The sequence below is a fragment of the Chaetodon auriga genome, chromosome 11 (assembly GCF_051107435.1).
Source record: "Chaetodon auriga isolate fChaAug3 chromosome 11, fChaAug3.hap1, whole genome shotgun sequence".
NCBI lineage: Eukaryota > Metazoa > Chordata > Actinopteri > Chaetodontiformes > Chaetodontidae > Chaetodon > Chaetodon auriga.
In genome coordinates, this window is record NC_135084.1 from 8,143,423 (window position 1) to 8,160,061 (window position 16,639).

General features: G+C 43.4%; 2 protein-coding genes across 3 annotated transcripts; both read right to left on the bottom strand.

The window, feature by feature from the left end:
- Window positions 1-517: 517 nt before the first annotated feature.
- Window positions 518-4,887, bottom strand: emx2 (empty spiracles homeobox 2). Of its 2 annotated transcripts, XM_076743132.1 has the most exons (3): window positions 4,178-4,887; window positions 2,791-2,975; window positions 518-1,312 (listed from the first exon to the last, which is right to left on the bottom strand). In XM_076743132.1, exons 1-3 carry the CDS (start codon window positions 4,566-4,568, stop codon window positions 1,145-1,147), a joined length of 744 nt encoding a protein of 247 aa, XP_076599247.1. In that variant the 5' UTR covers window positions 4,569-4,887; the 3' UTR covers window positions 518-1,144. The 2 variants fall into 2 exon arrangements, with proteins under 2 accessions (XP_076599247.1, XP_076599249.1); XM_076743134.1 differs by lacking the exon at window positions 2,791-2,975 and having other exon boundaries at window positions 1,032-1,312; window positions 4,178-4,689.
- Window positions 4,888-7,177: 2,290 nt separating this feature from the next.
- eif3s10 (eukaryotic translation initiation factor 3, subunit 10 (theta)) lies at window positions 7,178-16,297 on the bottom strand. The gene is made up of 22 exons (XM_076742830.1): window positions 16,116-16,297; window positions 15,369-15,559; window positions 15,135-15,271; window positions 14,615-14,778; window positions 14,026-14,225; window positions 13,540-13,748; window positions 13,281-13,452; window positions 12,954-13,058; window positions 12,711-12,809; window positions 12,470-12,586; window positions 12,152-12,337; window positions 11,615-11,962; window positions 11,403-11,507; window positions 11,214-11,327; window positions 10,972-11,094; window positions 10,452-10,605; window positions 10,053-10,237; window positions 9,709-9,791; window positions 9,134-9,633; window positions 8,893-9,019; window positions 8,610-8,791; window positions 7,178-8,083 (listed from the first exon to the last, which is right to left on the bottom strand). Exons 1-22 carry the CDS (start codon window positions 16,162-16,164, stop codon window positions 7,896-7,898), a joined length of 3,738 nt encoding a protein of 1,245 aa, XP_076598945.1. The 5' UTR covers window positions 16,165-16,297; the 3' UTR covers window positions 7,178-7,895.
- Between the last annotated feature and the right edge of the window lie 342 nt (window positions 16,298-16,639).

Consider the following 16,639-nt stretch of genomic DNA (forward strand, 5'->3'; position numbering starts at 1 on the left):
TTATTCTCTTTAAGAATAAAGATGCTCGGCCGCCATTCAGCCGCTCTGTATAATCAAAAGCCTCTACTTTTACTGCGCGCAACATATTGATAAAACTTTATTGACAAAATATTGACAATTACATACTTCTTGGAAGTATACTTTGTGTTAAAATTGTAGCAAACTTAACACAAACACAAAAATTATTTACATTCTGTAAAAGAGGGTTTAACAGAAACATTAACTTTTAGCATTTCTGTACATGGAATACGCTCAGTGCTTGAAGTTTGTTTGGTTTTTTTTGTATTTTTTTTTTTTTTTTTTTCTTTTCAATTCTTGCATTTAGTCCTTCGTGGCAACTTTCACTGGAGGGTCAAGTCCTGACAGAAGGCTGCATGGGGCCACAGCGACACATTGGTAAAGCTTTAGGTTAAAGGAATGTCCTGATACCTTCCCTTTAAGTACTTGATCTGTGGTCTGATTCACTTTTTAGAAAGGTTTTTTTTTTTAAGTCGAATTTTTGCTCTCTTTTCTTTAAAAAAAAAAAACACTAGAACGCAGCACCGCTACTTCATATGTTTTCACAATCACTTTTACACGAGAATCATGAATTAAAGACTGCACACTTTGTAAAAAGGAAGAAGCACGACATCTCTCAGTTTGAAAATAGAGTGGAAAAACAAAATCGATTCTTTTTTTTTATCTTCTTCTTCTTGGGTTGAGAAAACTTGTCAAATTAAAACAACTACCAGGAAAAAACTATACCATGCAATTCAAGTTTTACAAAAGCAGTTTGGTGTTTTGGTATCTTGGGTTGAAACGTTTTGTTTTGTTGCTGTTTTTAAAAAACCTTCTGAAGTGCAAACGTCCAATGTGAATTGGAGAAGAAAATTAGGTGGTGGTGGATGGGAGATTGTAGTGGTGGTGGTTGGTGCGTGGAAGGGTTCAGGTAGGCGGACTGAGACGCTGTCAGTCACATTTTCCTGGGTCATTTGGACTGACAGACCCACACGGTGACAGCAGTGCCACCAGTCGGGTTTCTCTCACCCTCAGCTGCCGATCTCCGGAGATATGAAATGTGACATTGGCTTTTTACCCTCTCACTGTCTCTACACGGCATCCTTGATCCATGTCCTCCTTCAATCAGACGCCTAAATAGTTTTTTTTAATCGTCCGAAGTGACATCAATTTCCTCTGGGCTCGCCTGTTTCGTCGCCAGTCTCCACCGGTTTATGTGATGCGATCCTTTCTTCTTCTGCTGAGACTCGGAGCCCTCCTCCTCCAACTTCTGTCGCTTGAACTTCGTCCTCCGATTCTGGAACCACACTTTTACCTGGAGGGGGAGTAAAAAGAGAAAGAAAGGGGAAAAAAACCTGGATCAGTGTCACGAGATAAACCGCGATTGGCCAGTGCGCAAAGCCACGCGTAAAAGGGACACATTGTTTGGATAGCAGTGCTAAATACAGGCAGGCAGCGGCGCAGTGGAAATAAAAAGGCAAACTGTGACCTGCAGTTGGTGATCATACAGCAAACAATCACCACAATACACAGAGCTCAATCTTGAAATGACAAAATCACACAATAACAAGTGCTCCTCCAATATCTAATATTAATTTAACGCACAAAAGGTGAACTCGGCTCATAAAAGGTCAGTCCGCTCAATTTTTAAAATAAAACGCTACGAATTATCACCCATGACATCCCGCAATAAGCCCCCCAAGATTTAAAAAAAACGGAAATAAAGTAAATGCCAAGAGCTGGAATAAACAAAAAATAAATTTATTTAAAGCCTCACAAACATCTGATGTCTGGAAAAACTTTGACGCCTCATCTAAAGTAGGTCAGAGGATTTTTCTCGAACTATAAACATGTCCAAGCCAACATGTGCATGCAGAAAGAAAGAAAGGGATCCACATCCATGCCACATATTTAACATACACTTTCACACACTCCCCTAAATCGACTCAGCTCTGTTAAACGGTACCGTGGGGAATTAACAACATCTAAATCGATAAATTGTCTGCCCTCGCTTTGTCGCTCCGCAGCCCTTTTTAGCGCTTAAATGGCAACTGAGGTGCATTTAATAAGCCTTCAGTGGGCTAATTGAAGTAGGTGACGGTTCATTTCTCCCTTCAGTTCCTCCAAAGGCCCCGCCGTCCAAAGGAGACACAGCGGACAAAAGCCAGCGGCTGATGGGCTCAAACAGCATCTTAAATATGGCAGAGGGAATTCACTGAACCCGCCTCGCTCTTTGTATCGCCTATCCCATAAAATGGTTAACTGGTTAATTTGCCCTCCATTTTGAAAGGCAACATTCTCCCCCCAAAACAAAGTAATTCAACCCCTCCTGAAATGAGGTTAGGCCTATACAATGACAGTGGATTTGATCCAGCAGAATACAGCCTCTGTCCTCGATTGACAACATGCATTTATGGACCCTGGTGTGTAGACACAATTTGGGAGCTGATTATTCAAAATGCTTGTTTTGATAACTAGATGTCTCCTCTTTATTATCATTCATTAGCATGCATTCATTTCACAGCGGCCTGTTTTTAAAAAAAGCTGCAGACGCACGAAGAAAAAAAAAAAAATACTGCACATAGCCCACTCCATCAGCCATAATGTGAGAAATATCTTTTTATAGTAACAATAAAAAATAACTGCAGAGTGAAAGCAGGCCTGTTCTCAGAGCCAGAGCATGGCACGCATAAAGAGGCACGAGGTGTACATTTCAAAACAAAACGAGCGCGCTGTCCAGGTGAGAGGAAAAAGACGGGATGTGAAGTTTAATGGAGAGGAGATGCTTCTTACCTGAGTTTCTGTGAGGCTAAGGCTGTGGGCGAGCTGTTTTCTTTCTGCTCCCACCACGTAATGGTTTTTCTCAAACGCGTGTTCGAGCCGCAGGAGCTGCGAGGGTGAAAAAGCTGTCCGGATTCTTTTGGGCTTTCTGGCCAGCGCGTTGTGCAAAAGGAAGCTCTCTGGACTCGTTTCATTACCTGGAAACGAGCAGAAAATCATGGTCATTTTCTTCCCTTTTCATTTCATTTCACAAGATATTATCGGTTTGGTAAGAAACAGCAGGCCTGCGCACAGCAACGGAGCGAGAGGCTGGAAATATTTCATAATAATGTCTGGAGACAAACTGGACATCAGTCAGGGACAGAACAATGTTTATCGAAAACCTACATTATTTCTCCTTGTTGACTTTCTTCATCGAACATTTGTAAAACCTCCGTATGAGGGGAAGAAGAAAGCCACAAACAGCTGAGGTATAATCCTGGGCCTAATTAAATTAGCTCAAAAACAGCCTTTGTAAACAAAATCTCAGGTAAAATATAAGCAGCATGAAGACGTTTAAATAAACAGCAGCCCAAAAGCACTTTAGAAATTCATTTTGAATAAACTCATTTAAAATATGCTAATGTTGCCTTAAGTTGTCCGAAAATATAACAATAATAATAATAATAAACACGAGTATAAAAAAACCATAAAACGAGCAACCAAACGCCCAAAAAATAATAAACGAATTTTCTAGTCTACACATCCCGCAGGTCAAGTCAACTTGGTTAATAAAATTAAAATGACCCTAAATTTGACTCATGTCAGCTTTGAACAAAAAAAAGAGGAAAAAAAAAACAGGATTAGGCTCCTCACAGAAACATCCGCACCGTTTTATTTTATTTTTTTTTCTTTAAAACCAAAAATGTGTCTTTGGGTAAAATGTGACAGAAGCCTCGGCGCAAACTGCGGAGCAGCGACATACTTTGGTTCCGTTTTACGCATGGATAAAGACCATATGCGATATATATCCTGCAAGACCAACAATGTACAAAGCTGTCAAAATTTCTAGTGGTCTTTTAAAGCCCCGAATAGACGCTCCAAGCAGCAGACAGCGATAGAAGGCAAGGCAACAATTACGATTAATAGTATTTTACTCGAGGTTTTCATTTATTTCTTCTAAACTGCGGAAATCCATGACATGAACATTTTTTGAGCGAAACAATCCTTTAAATGCCTGTTTTGCTCTGAGAATTAAAAAAACACCCTGCTCTGGTACAGCTTTCCATATTTTTAATTCCCTCTCCATGCTGCTCTCCGCACTGATGGAGGCAGGAAAAAAAAATCAGTAGCCACTCTCCAGCCGCTCGGCATGTTTCGTGCGTAAAAGTCAGACAGACGAAGCACTTCGATAACTTACCTTGAAATCTGTGGCCCAAGTACCTATATCTGTGTAATAACCAGGGGTAGAAAGTTGATGGGTCCCTTTGCTGGCTGGCAAAAAGAGGGTGCGGACTGTGTGAGGATGAAAGCGGGTGAGCGGCCAGAGCGTGCGGCGGGGCCACCGGATGCACCGGGACGGCGGAGTTTGGCGGATGAGAGACCGCCTCGGCAAACACCAAGTCCGGATTAGAGTAGACGCCCCTGCCGCCGGAGTGAAAGCCGTTGAGAAAGGGGTTCATCTGGCCGGAGTTTGCATAGCTGAGAGCCGCTGGCCTGATGGGCTCCTCGGAGCGGGACGCCGGTACAGGATTATCCTTCGCCACTAAAGACTCTATAGTAAAACACCTCTTGGGTGTAGGTTGAAACATGGTCTGATAGTCCAGATTCCCCAGTTTAAGTTAAAGTTGTCGTAGGCGCTCTCGCTTAAAAAATACTCCACACCCAAGAAAGGGGGAAAGTTTCTGCTCAGTAAATAAGTTGGGAAAAAGGCGGCAGTGTCGAGAAAGCCAAAATAAAAAGTGCTCGACTACTCCCCGACTAATCCATGGATGTGATCGTTTTCCTCGCCGTGTTCGTGCAGGCAGATTTGTTAGTTCATGAGCCTAATTAGCGCTGCAGTCCCATAAACAGCTTCCTCTGAAGGCTGTAATGGCATGGTGATTGGTCGCTGCCGCTGCTGCTCGCCTTAAGGTGGAGAAGGGGAAGACGCTTAAAAAGTGCGTCAATGGGAAGCAGGGGCGCGGAGAGGCGGACTCGAACGCGCAACACGGAACGGATTCGTCCAGAGAGGAGCCCCCCGCACGCGCACACACATACATGCGCGCGCGCACATATCTCCAGGACATTTAACACACTCATCTGGACCAGTAGAAAAACTCAAGGTAGCCTGCTTATTTGCATTTACGGCCTGTGACAGGTTCAAACTGAATTTCTTTTTTGGGGGGTGGGGGGTGTTTGTGTACCTGTACTGATACTGTACTGATTGTTTTTAATTATGGACACCAATGTTGCGCAAACATCAAATTATCTCCATTAAAGTCTATTTTCATTGCAGTGCGCGCGGAAAATATTTAGCACGATCTTAATTGGTCAGTCGGCCTCATTTATTTCTCAATTCTGTTTCCGTTTTTGGTTTTCTGGCTGGATTTTTGGAGAGAAATCGCTCTAGATTCGGCCCTGCTCGTTTTCGTTTTTCTTCTGATTGTATTAGGATAAAGTTTCAGATTGAAGACACCCTTCATGTCTGCTGGATGGGATGTCTGGAAGACACCGGAGACACAAACAAGCTTTCGCTGTATTACAGTTTACGGGACACTGCGTGAAGACTGACAGTCTTTAGAATTCAATGAGCCTCTGATGAGTCGCTGTGTGTCAGTGTTGTTCGGTGCTGGCTGCTCAGGTGTGTGTTGGAGGAGCTACCTGTGACTGCAGGCTGTCAGCCGTGTGCGTGGATCAGCAGCCATGGCCGCGCACCGAGGGCCCTCACAAAGAACAAACAGCGCGGGGAGTCACACTCAGGAGGCTCTTAGAAATGAACAGATGCAGCCCTCAACCTGAAGAATGCTGTTTGTGTTTTATAACGTATTTGAATGCGTTTTTATAGCTTATCTTATTTTTTTGTGTATTGTTTTCCTGTTTTGATGGAAATGTTCATATTAGGTTATTATGACTTCAGGTCAAAAATGAAATAGTCTTTTAAGGAAACAAATAGAGATAGACCTGAATTATTATTACTATTATTATTAGTAGTGTTATTATTACTATTATTATTACTACTACTATTGTTATTATTACAGTCTGTTATATAGCCTATATAGTCTGCTTGAGGTTTTTTATTTTCTTCTTTATTTTTTGTGCGGGTAGTTTAAGGGTCCGTGGAATAAAATACAAACTACAGAACAAAATGGGTTGTCAAAGCTGTGAGAGCACCAGCAGCTGTAGAACACGGAATATGCCTGATCATGAATGCAGATTTCGTTGTTATTATGAACGCTGTGAGGAATCACTGGGAGCTGAATGCTTGACATGTTTTATATGAAGTCGCCTAGTCAGTTCATGAAGGTATAGCCTTTTATTTTCAAACATTACCTAGAAATATGAGACACATTATTCGTGCTATTATTAATTTTAATATTCTTATTATTCTTCTCATTATTATTATTATTTGCATCATTAGTATTTTTGTTATTGTACATCGCAGCTGTAAATCGGGCCAGGGAAGCCAAAGTTAAAGCCATTTGTCTTTAAAGAACAAGCATATTTTTTAAGAAGTTCAGCGTGGTTGAGGTTTTTTAAACACCTCTAACAGCATGTTGCTGGTTTGTTAATGGACTGCACACTGACCACTGCCTTCATGTTTATATTTTCCTGAGTTTTCCACCAGTGAAGCGGCACACCTCGCTGGTGAAGCGTGTCGGTCCTCTCCACGGTGCTTTACCGACCTCTAGTGGTTGTACAGTGGTAGTGTGATGAAATGGTATGGAGACCGGGGCTGGGGTACTTTCAGTGCAGACAGACCCTGCAAGTAGAAGCAGTGGGAGATGACACGACAACTGCTGGGAAGGCTGCTCTCTAAGCACCTTCAGTGTTCACAGGTTATCAGTACAGCTCACCATCAAGCTGCACTTTCACAAGTTAAGTTTGCAAGAGGTACTTAACAAGAGTTCAATTATAATAAAGTCTATTATGGATACTGGAAGACATCTGTAGAATCTGTAGTGAGCTTTAAGACAAAGAAATTTGTTTTTTTTATAATTGCTAGAAGAAACATCCACTCTCACACACACACACAGACTTAAAGACTGTCAGATTAAAATATCAATTGTACAGCTGAGAAAAGGTTCTGCTTTTCTATCGTGACCTGTCTGGTTTATCCTGCGACCCCATGGGAGGATTCCAACTCCCAGGTTGGGAACTTCAGCCTTAAACTGATAACTGTGCTGCAATCTTCCACAGTGATAAAACATTTGAGACAAAATGAACGAGGAGGTGAGCACACATCTTTATTAATAAAGGCTTTATCTGTATACATGCAACCTGGTTTGATACCACTGACTGCAGCAAGATAGAACCACATACTGGATATCAAGCAAGACCAATTGAATACTCTAAGCATGCACACCAAAATGTAAATTCCATCAATTCTTCACCAGGTTAAGAAGCATCTGAAACATTAGATGAAGAGCAGAGATCGTACATGACAAATTCCTAGTCATTGCCATTACAAGAGTTGTGGATCGGTGCCATACTATAACATCTATGCAAAGGTTAATTATCTAAAAGAGGCAGTTGGTGATACACTGAGTTTGCATTGAAAGTTGGAGCAGGTACATCGGTTTTCTGTTTAGTCAGTTTCACTTCATCATGTACGGTAATGACACTCCTAACCACTGGGGGCAGTCATGTTTACATCGATGGTTTGCACAAGGCCTAAGTACACACAAGTGGTTGATGGTGTTTTGGATAGTGAGGAGTCTGATTCAAACTGCTGAAAATCAAGATCAAGTTTAAGGGAAACAAATCTCCAGGAAAACTACTGTCTACAAATATCTCATCCAGAGGAATAATGCACATGAGCATCGGGAGTTTGTAGCCACTAATTCATCGCTGTGGCTAACTGGCTGCTGGAGTAACTGAATTTTTTTCTTTTTCAAAACCAACATTTAACTGATCCAAGTGGATGCACTGGTCGTTGCTCAGCGGCGGACAGTGGTCCAGCCGTCGTCATCTGTCTCGTTCTTGGTGCGACGAGGGTTTTCTTTGTCAGTACGCCAGCCCCTTTCTCCATCAGCATCACGATCACGCTCACGCTCGCGCTCCCTCTCTCTGGGCCGCTCCCTGTCCCGCTCATCCCTCCTGTCATCGCCTCCACGACGCCAAGACCCTTCCAAGGAAACAAAGATCGTAATTAGGTCATTCCCAGGCAGAAATATATTGATTTTCTAAGTGTAATTCCAGCTGAAAAGCTTATACATTTGTTGAAGTCGGTGGGTATCTTTCTAAAACAGCTGCAGTGGCAGTCATTTACAGGTGAACAGCGACCTCTGCTGGCTGAGTAAAGCACCTCCATGTAGTGGACTCAACTGTTTTGCAGAGCCAGCACGCTTAATAAATGTTCACACCTTAAAAGTGATTTGTTCTTTTTTGTAACTCAGTAACTCGAATTGGAGCCTGTCAGGCTAATTGACACAGTTTCAAAGTGTGACTGATAACTGCTACGATGTTTTGATCACATAGTCATTGATCTGAGGGTAATCAGACAAATATGAAGCCTGAATGTTGTTGAAGGTGAGTAGTTTGTATAGCTTTTAGTTAAGTCAAATGTTCAAGGGAAAACTGTGCTGCATCCTACGTTGTGTCCCTGATAAGTGTGTAACAGTTTTGTCATTCTTAAATCAAGCTCTGCTTACCTTCATCATGATCTTTAGGTGGGCCTCTCTGTTCACGGTCATCGCGGCGGTCTCTATCGCGGCGGTCTCTATCGCGGCGATCATCGCGGTCACGACGATCATCGCGATCAGTGTCATCTCTGCGAGACTCTCTCCAGGAGCTTCCTTCCTCTGTGCCTCCTCTCCTCCAGTTATTCTCCTCTCTGTGAATACAAAGTGACACTGATAAACAAATCTGTGACAAAAAGTGAGAAGGAAGATGCATTTATCCCCAAATGATCAACACTCAGCAGAGGTCTGTCACCTTTGTGGGCGACGGTCTCTGAAGCGGCTGCTGGTTCTTTCCTCAGCATCATCTCCTTCATCATGGCCGTCGTCACGGGGAGGACCCCAGCTCTCTTCTCGGGCCTTCTCCCGCTCACGCCAACCACCTGCAGCAGCAGCATTTGCTCATCATTCAAGACATTACTGGACTCGACATTTAAGCACTGGGCTGCATTAACCATACTTTATGTAGGGTAGCAGCTGAATAGCTACAGGCTTACCAGGTCTGCTCAGGGGCTTCCAGGGTTTGGCGTCATCATCACCACGACGTGGCCCATCATCCATGCCTCTCCTTCCACCTCTGTCATCATCTCCTCCTCTTCTGGAGCCCCAGTCATCATCAGCCCCACGCCTGGGACCCCTGAAATCATCCATGCCTCTACGGGGACCTCTGTCGTCATCGAAGCCACGCCTGGGACCACGGTCATCATCAAAGCCACGTCTGGGACCACGGTCGTCATCAAAGCCACGCCTCGGGCCACGGTCATCATCTCCACCTCTCCTCGGGCCGCGGTCATCATCAAAGCCTCTACGTGGACCACGGTCATCATCCATCCCTCTTCGTAGAGGACGGTCATCATCACCACCACGACGAGGGCCTCTATCATCGTCAAAGCCCCTGCGGGGTCCTCTGTCATCTCCACCCCTACGAAGACCTTCTCGCCTGAAGGGAACCTCTTTCTCCTCCCTGTCATCATCACGGCCCTCCTGTCTCCAATCCCTAGAGAGAAGCCCCTCATGATTTAATGGTTTTAACAATAAAAAAGCAAGAATACGTTAAGTTGCCAACACATACCTGTCAGACACAGGACGACGCCAGTCTGAATCACCTCCCTCTGTGCGCTTCCTCCATCCTCCCTCCTCCTTCTCACCCCATTCCTGCATAAGCAAAACATATTGATCATGACATGTGCCATTGCATCAAGGTGGCTCAAAGGTCTGCATTTGAAAGATTAATGATTTTTTAAATCAGTCAGCACAATATCACAACTATTGTGGGTAACATTAAATAATAATGTAAAGTCTTATATGAATTATCACTGGTTCTCATCCATCTATATTTGCATGCAACTTCAACTAACTGTGACACTCAATATCTGGAGGCTCTGACCATCAGTTTAAGAAACAAACAAAACCCACCTGTTTGGGTTTCTCCTCTGGGGGGCCCCGTCTCTCCTCCTCACGACGGCGTTCTCGCTCCTCAATCTCCTGCTGACGAGCACGCTGCTTTCGCTCCTGCTCCTCGAGCTTGCGCAGACGCTCCTGGTACTCCCTCTCTTCCTCCTCTCTCTGCTCTTGTTCCAGGCGTTCGCGCTCCTCACGCTCTGTAACAAAAGCAACAATAAAACATGAGGTGTGTTCAAGGGTACTAATGTCCTTAAAAAGAACCATTTCTGCCATTAATCACAATAATGTCCTGCTTTTCCTTCCTTGGTAAATTTCTGTGGCACATGAAATCTTGCTCCTCCTTTATCAAGAGTCAATGGCTCACAGGTTTCTGTGTCCCAGCACACACAAGCGTAAACAGAAACAAATTACCTTTTTTGAGCTGCTCCTCGTGGATTCGCTGTGCCTCTTCCTCTTTCTGACGGTAGAAAGCATTACGCCTGTCTTCTTTGCGCTGCTTCTTCCTTTCCTCCAAACGCTTCTTCCTCTCCTCCACCAAGCGCTCCTGGAAAGCCTTCAGTTTTTCCTTCAAAGGCAGAATAGTGACTTTGAAACAGTGCTCCAGTTATATAGCTGTTATGAAGTAATGGCCCTGTGCTGCATCATTACCACCATTCCAACAGGAGGGCACTTAAAACAATTTGAGTCAATTTTAACACCCGAGTTGTTGTGTGCTCCAATAACCACCAGGTGGCTTCTGTCAACAAGCGCATGGCCGTCTTTTGTCCACAAGGCATTGAGAGGAGGTGCAACAACACAACAATGGATGTCATGGATGGACTATGCTGACACTCCACGCACGTGCACACATGCACATGTTGTAGGCTGAAAAACAGGAGTGGCTACTGTATCAGTGCTCAGTTTCACTTCATGGAGGACTGAAGGATCTTACCTCATAAATGAAGCTACGAGCAGCAGTTATTTTGGACAAGAAGTTTTCTTTGTCCTCCATCATCCTTGACATGCGCTTCTTGTGCTCCAGAGCCTTCTCCCGTTCAACTTTCATGTTACTGATCTACAAGAAAAAAAAAAACAAAAGATCATTCTTACATTCTACAGACCCACCTGAGTGTACTCAATATCCTTCATCTGTTTATTTCATCTTCCAATGAGTAAATTCATTTTTTTAAATACCCTCTCCTCCTCCTGGAGCTCCCATAGTTCCATGTCCTTGATGCGCTGCTCCTCATAAGCCTGCTTGATAAGAGGAATCTCCTCAAGACGTTTTGCCCTCTCAAAGTAGTCAATCTGGAGAGAAAGAAAAATTATTGTCCAATTCACATCAAGGTCAATGACATTTTCACAGACGTGCCACTCAGTTACCTTCTTCTCCTGGTTCTTCAGGCGCTCCTGAAGTTCCTTCTTCTCCTTCTCCAGCTGCTCCACCTGTTTGGCCATGATGAAGTCAGGATCCAGCTCCTCAAGGTCCTGTAAAAAAACAGATTCGTTAGCCTCACTTTTTAACTTTATATCAACAACGACCTATCCATGCAATATGGAGTTGAAGATAATGAATCACATTGGTTACACTTTACCTCAATATCAATATCCTTGAACGCCTTGGCTCCAAGTTCAGTCTTCTTGATCTGCTCCAGCCGTTCACGGACTGTCTTCTTCTTGATCTGCTCATGCTCCTGCATGATGCGCTCCTTCTCCCTCTCTTTGGCTTCCTGGCGCAGACGCTCCTCTTCAGCCTTGCGAACCTTCTGCATTTCAGCTTCCCGCTGCTCCAGCTCCTCCTTCTCACGCTGAATGTTCAGGCTCTCCAGGCGCTCCTTACGCTCTTCAATAGTCTGCCTACGAGCCAGGATGCGCTGGTGATCTTTGCGGGCGTTTTTGAGATATGCAGCGATGGCCTGCTGGTTCTGCTCCTCACGCTCTTGCTGAGAAGTGACAAAACATCAGAATGCAGTTTAGAGTTGAGAATAAAGAGTTTGTTGTGTCAAAACAGATCTGATATTAGATGATATATGTACATATGTGTCTGTTAGTATTAAGTTTAAGTATACACTGATCAGGTGTCTCTGGTCTCTGTGCGTCCATATGAGAGCTCAGTGAGACAGTGGACTCACCAGGATGGAGGCAGGCTTGATGACCTGGATGGCTTTGGCCAAAGAAGCAGACATGGCAGTCAGCTGGTTCCTTATCTGCTCTGAGGGCATGTTCTGAAGGAAAGGACCAACAGGGGCATCCTCTTTGGTCGAGTAATTTAGATCCGAGCCAAAGCTCAGAGTTCGAGAGGTGTGATCTATACGGACCTAAAGGAAAAAAGGAAATGTTAAATAAGTAAAATACTACTCTTCACATTCTCATAACTGTAATATCATTTTGCTGGTTTATCAATATTGTTAATGTATCCAAAATGCATAATCCCCTGATCTCGACCCTACCTGCAGGTCACAGTGCCGGGCAGCATCCACAATGGATCGCTCTAACTGGAAGGCGTCCACAAATGGAACCAGGGAAGCCAGACGGGTGAACTCGATGCTTTGATAGATCTGTGCAACCTGGTTTGATGGACACAGATTAATGAGAGAGATTTCTACCTTTTCATTATTATTATTATCATTATGGTATAGATGTGACCTAGGAGAGCAATCCAGGGGACTGCAAAACAATGAAGAGAATTACCTGCTGCAGCAGCCTCAGGATTGTATTACTCTGTAGGTGAGGGACATACTGCTGCAGATCAGCCTCCTTTTCTGCTTGGTCTCTCACCCAGTTCAACACCTAGTAGGAGACAAAGTTGGTCAGTATACACTGGGTTAAGAAATGAAGAGCTACAATACATTTAACTAATTAAAAATAGAAACTGCAACTAAAAAAAACTACAAAGATGGATGATATATTATACATTTCCACCAGACTGTTTACCTTGGTCACTCTTCCGCTCAGTTTCAGAGGATGAAAGTCTACTTCCAGCCAGTTGTAAAGTTCTTTTACTTCAGGCACAACATACTGCAGCAGGTTAAATCTCACCTAGAACACAAACATTAAAATATGCATTTGTCAAGACATCTTTCAGCAGACGTTTAACAGTCTTAGAAAATCAGGTGCCAGGTGCAAAAGCCAAAGCTCAAACAGGAGTCTTCACAAAAGCAAACATTCAAGAGCTCTGGACTCATTAAAAGTATTAAAATATTTGGGGGCACTAACTGAAACCTGAAACAAGGTTACTTGTTACTTGTTTTATATATGTACCATGTCATTGATGAGACTCTGCCTGGTTGGTGGAGACTGCAGGCCCAGGAGGGTAGCCAGCCTGCGGTGTTTTTCCACAATGATGCCATCCATGTCCAGCAGCCGAGCAATGTCAGTGCGCTCGGGGGTGATGGGAATAGACAGTGTGGCGAGGAGGACTCTGGTGGACATCCTGAAGATTGAGATTAAGCAATATTAACCATTTGGTCACTATCAGAGTAAAACCTGTGAACTCATCAACAGATAACGAACACGTTACCTCTGCATCTCATCTTGGGTCAGATTCTTACGCATCTCCCTTGAGAGGTGATAGAGCCGGTGGAGGGTGCAGGCGTGGAAGAGAGCATTTCCAGATTTCCAGAACACAGTAGACACCTTGTTGTAGTAGTTGGCCATCAGCTGGGGTTTGGGAGGCTTCTTGGAAAGAGCAAACAGGCCATGGATGTCTTCAACAGCCTTGAATGCTTCCTGGAAAAACAGAAATAATACAAACATCAGTATCATCTTCACTTTGAACGTGTGTCACATATGTAATTATACTGGAGGACACTAGAGGGACACTAAAGGACTACACGGGTGTTTAGTTTTTCTACAAGTCGTACATCATATGTTACACGTTACTACTGACTACTTTCTAAAGCATTTCTGAAAATGTTTTATATGTTTCAATAAATAGTAAGGAGACTGAAAACATGCATGCATGCTGATATGGCCCAGTGAGGGATTCAGTGTTAGGTAGACAGACCTGCCAGAGCTCCATGCTTATGGCGCTGTCCAGCTGCACCAGACGTGTCTCCAGGTGCATAGACTGGCTTTCAGGGTTGTTCAGATTGATAGCAGTGCTCTGGTTGTGATGGCGCTGGATCTGACCCAGATGCATACGCAGGTTGTCACACAGCTTGCGAAATTCTGCTTTGCGAGTGTACTGGAGGCAGAACTTGAATGCTGGAGAAAAGACAACCAGAAATTATTTACAGCAATTAGTATACAAGGTACAACTTGTAATTTATGGCTTTTTTTTTTTTTTTTAACTATTTTCTGCATGCCTTTACTTTAATGACATTCTACAGCAGTATACTCTCATAGAATTAGGTACAGATAAAAGCAAATTTACACTGAAATTTTAAATGTAGATTTCAAATTAAACCATTAATTACCTTATTAATGACTGAAAAAAAGACTGTTTATCAATTTAAAAATGGTGCCACTGCCAGATTCTGTACACATCATCATCCAGTAACATCTACCTACTTAAAAATATACCAAATCTAAAATACTGTGTTAACAATGACTTTCATGTAGCCTTCATAACAGTGTTAAGTGTGTGTTACTACCTTGCTGGGCAATGTCATGGTACAGGCGTTCAACCTTAGAGTTGTTCCGCAGCAGGTCCAGGCACTGGCGGTAAGACTCCCAAAGGAACTTCACCCATGGAGTGAGCAGCAGGCGATCAGTACGATCCTGAGTGTCCTCTCCACTCACAGCACTCAGGAGCACACTGAAATCACCACAAGGTCAAAGTCAAGAATCCACCTTAAATTTACCAAGCACCTGCAAACTGCCTTATACCTTCAGCTGTGCCATCAGTTTACTATATAACACACAATTAGCTTATTTGTTTCATACAAAATAGTTTATTCATTTCGTTGTTACTGTACATCTGCCTACCACCGTATTTTATTTACTTAATCATAATATATAACTATATTTTAACTACTGCACTACTTTATGTCTTAAATTCTCACTTTTGGCATACATGTTTTTTTTTTTTTTTGTTAAATATATATTGTTGAGAATTGTTTGAAAGAAAGTTACTTCACATCATTTCTGCATCCAACATTTGAACAACCTCACCTTTCAGGAGTCTGGATGTTGTCCAGATCCTCAATGTCCAGGACCATCTGCTGGGACTCCTCCTTGGCTGTCTCAGTCTTCTCCTCTGCCAACTTCAGGTAAGCTCTAACCACATCCTCCAGAGATTTGATATTCACCTGAAAGCAAAGGCAAGTGTTACATTTTGACTCCAAAAGACCTTGGTATCAACAACTACCTAATGTGTGCCAACATCACAGATTTCTCCTCACACACCTGCTGGCAGATGTTCTTGTACTGGTAGAGACCCTCCTTGGCCAGGTGGCTCTTGCGGAGATCCACGCAGAGCTCCAGGTACTTGAGCATGATGGGCTCGTGGATCTTCTGCCATGTTCGATGTTTCTTGCTCTTAATGACATCGTACAAAACATCCAAGGCTGGCTGCTTCTTGCCAACCTCAAGGAACTCTGTATGAACACGCCGGGAAAAACACTAATGTAAGCTCCATTACGGGTCAACGTTGACCGCATACAAACCCCACAGAACCTTAGCAATAATCCCGCAACACATTAAAACACCGTGTTTAACCAACGTTAAACAAATCTGCCTGACACTGGTAGGCCCGTGGTGCTTAGGGAACGTGACATTAGCATTATGTTGCTACAAGAACAGAAGCACTAGCAATTTGACAGTAGGCAACGGGCATTGTTACGAACATTTGAAATCTGTCACGAGTGCTGACACTTATCTAACAGCTACCTACACCATATTTCCAAAATGTCACTGCATTGGTGCAATGTTCATTACCACAAAAATGGCCTTGCCGGTTAGCTAAACACCAACGTAGCCGTAAGAAAGCGATATGGCTTCCCCGCCATTCCAGCTACTACTAGCTAGCAATTAACCCGGCTAGCTGCGCCGCAGCATTAGTGACGAGACATGCGAAGGCTACAGTCAGCTAACGTTAGCTAGTTAGCATGAATGTCTGACATCTTTGAAACACGAAGCTGTACTTTCACTCACCGTTCGCCCGTTTCAGGGCATTCTCTGGCCGTTGAAAATACGCCGGCATGTTGGTGGCGTTCTAGTGAAACTCAAAGCTGGCTGACTTGAATGAATTTTGACAAATTTCACCACTCCATCCACGCCACGCACTCTTCCGCTACAACGGTGCTGGCTGAGAAAGGAAGATCGTCCTCGTGAGTGGCCTAGCTAGGGTTGCCAGGTGCGGCAAGCGCTTCTCTCTATCACAGTGTCTACCCTGTGAGTAGACTAGTGAAATGAATTTGTCTCAACAATAATATTATTGGTTTATATATCCTTAGATAGGGTAATATGTATATGTGCATTTTGGTAAACCTGCACATCAGTGTTTTTGTGGGCGATTCGGTATGTTTTAGTGCAAATATCTTAAAAGTGTAGCTCCTTAAGTTATCATTAACACAAGTATGCTACTTTTAAAAATTTTATACGGATGAAATGATTTTGGCACATCTGGTACTGATTCTCTGTAGCATCTGTATGAGTTAATATGTTGAGAAATCCTG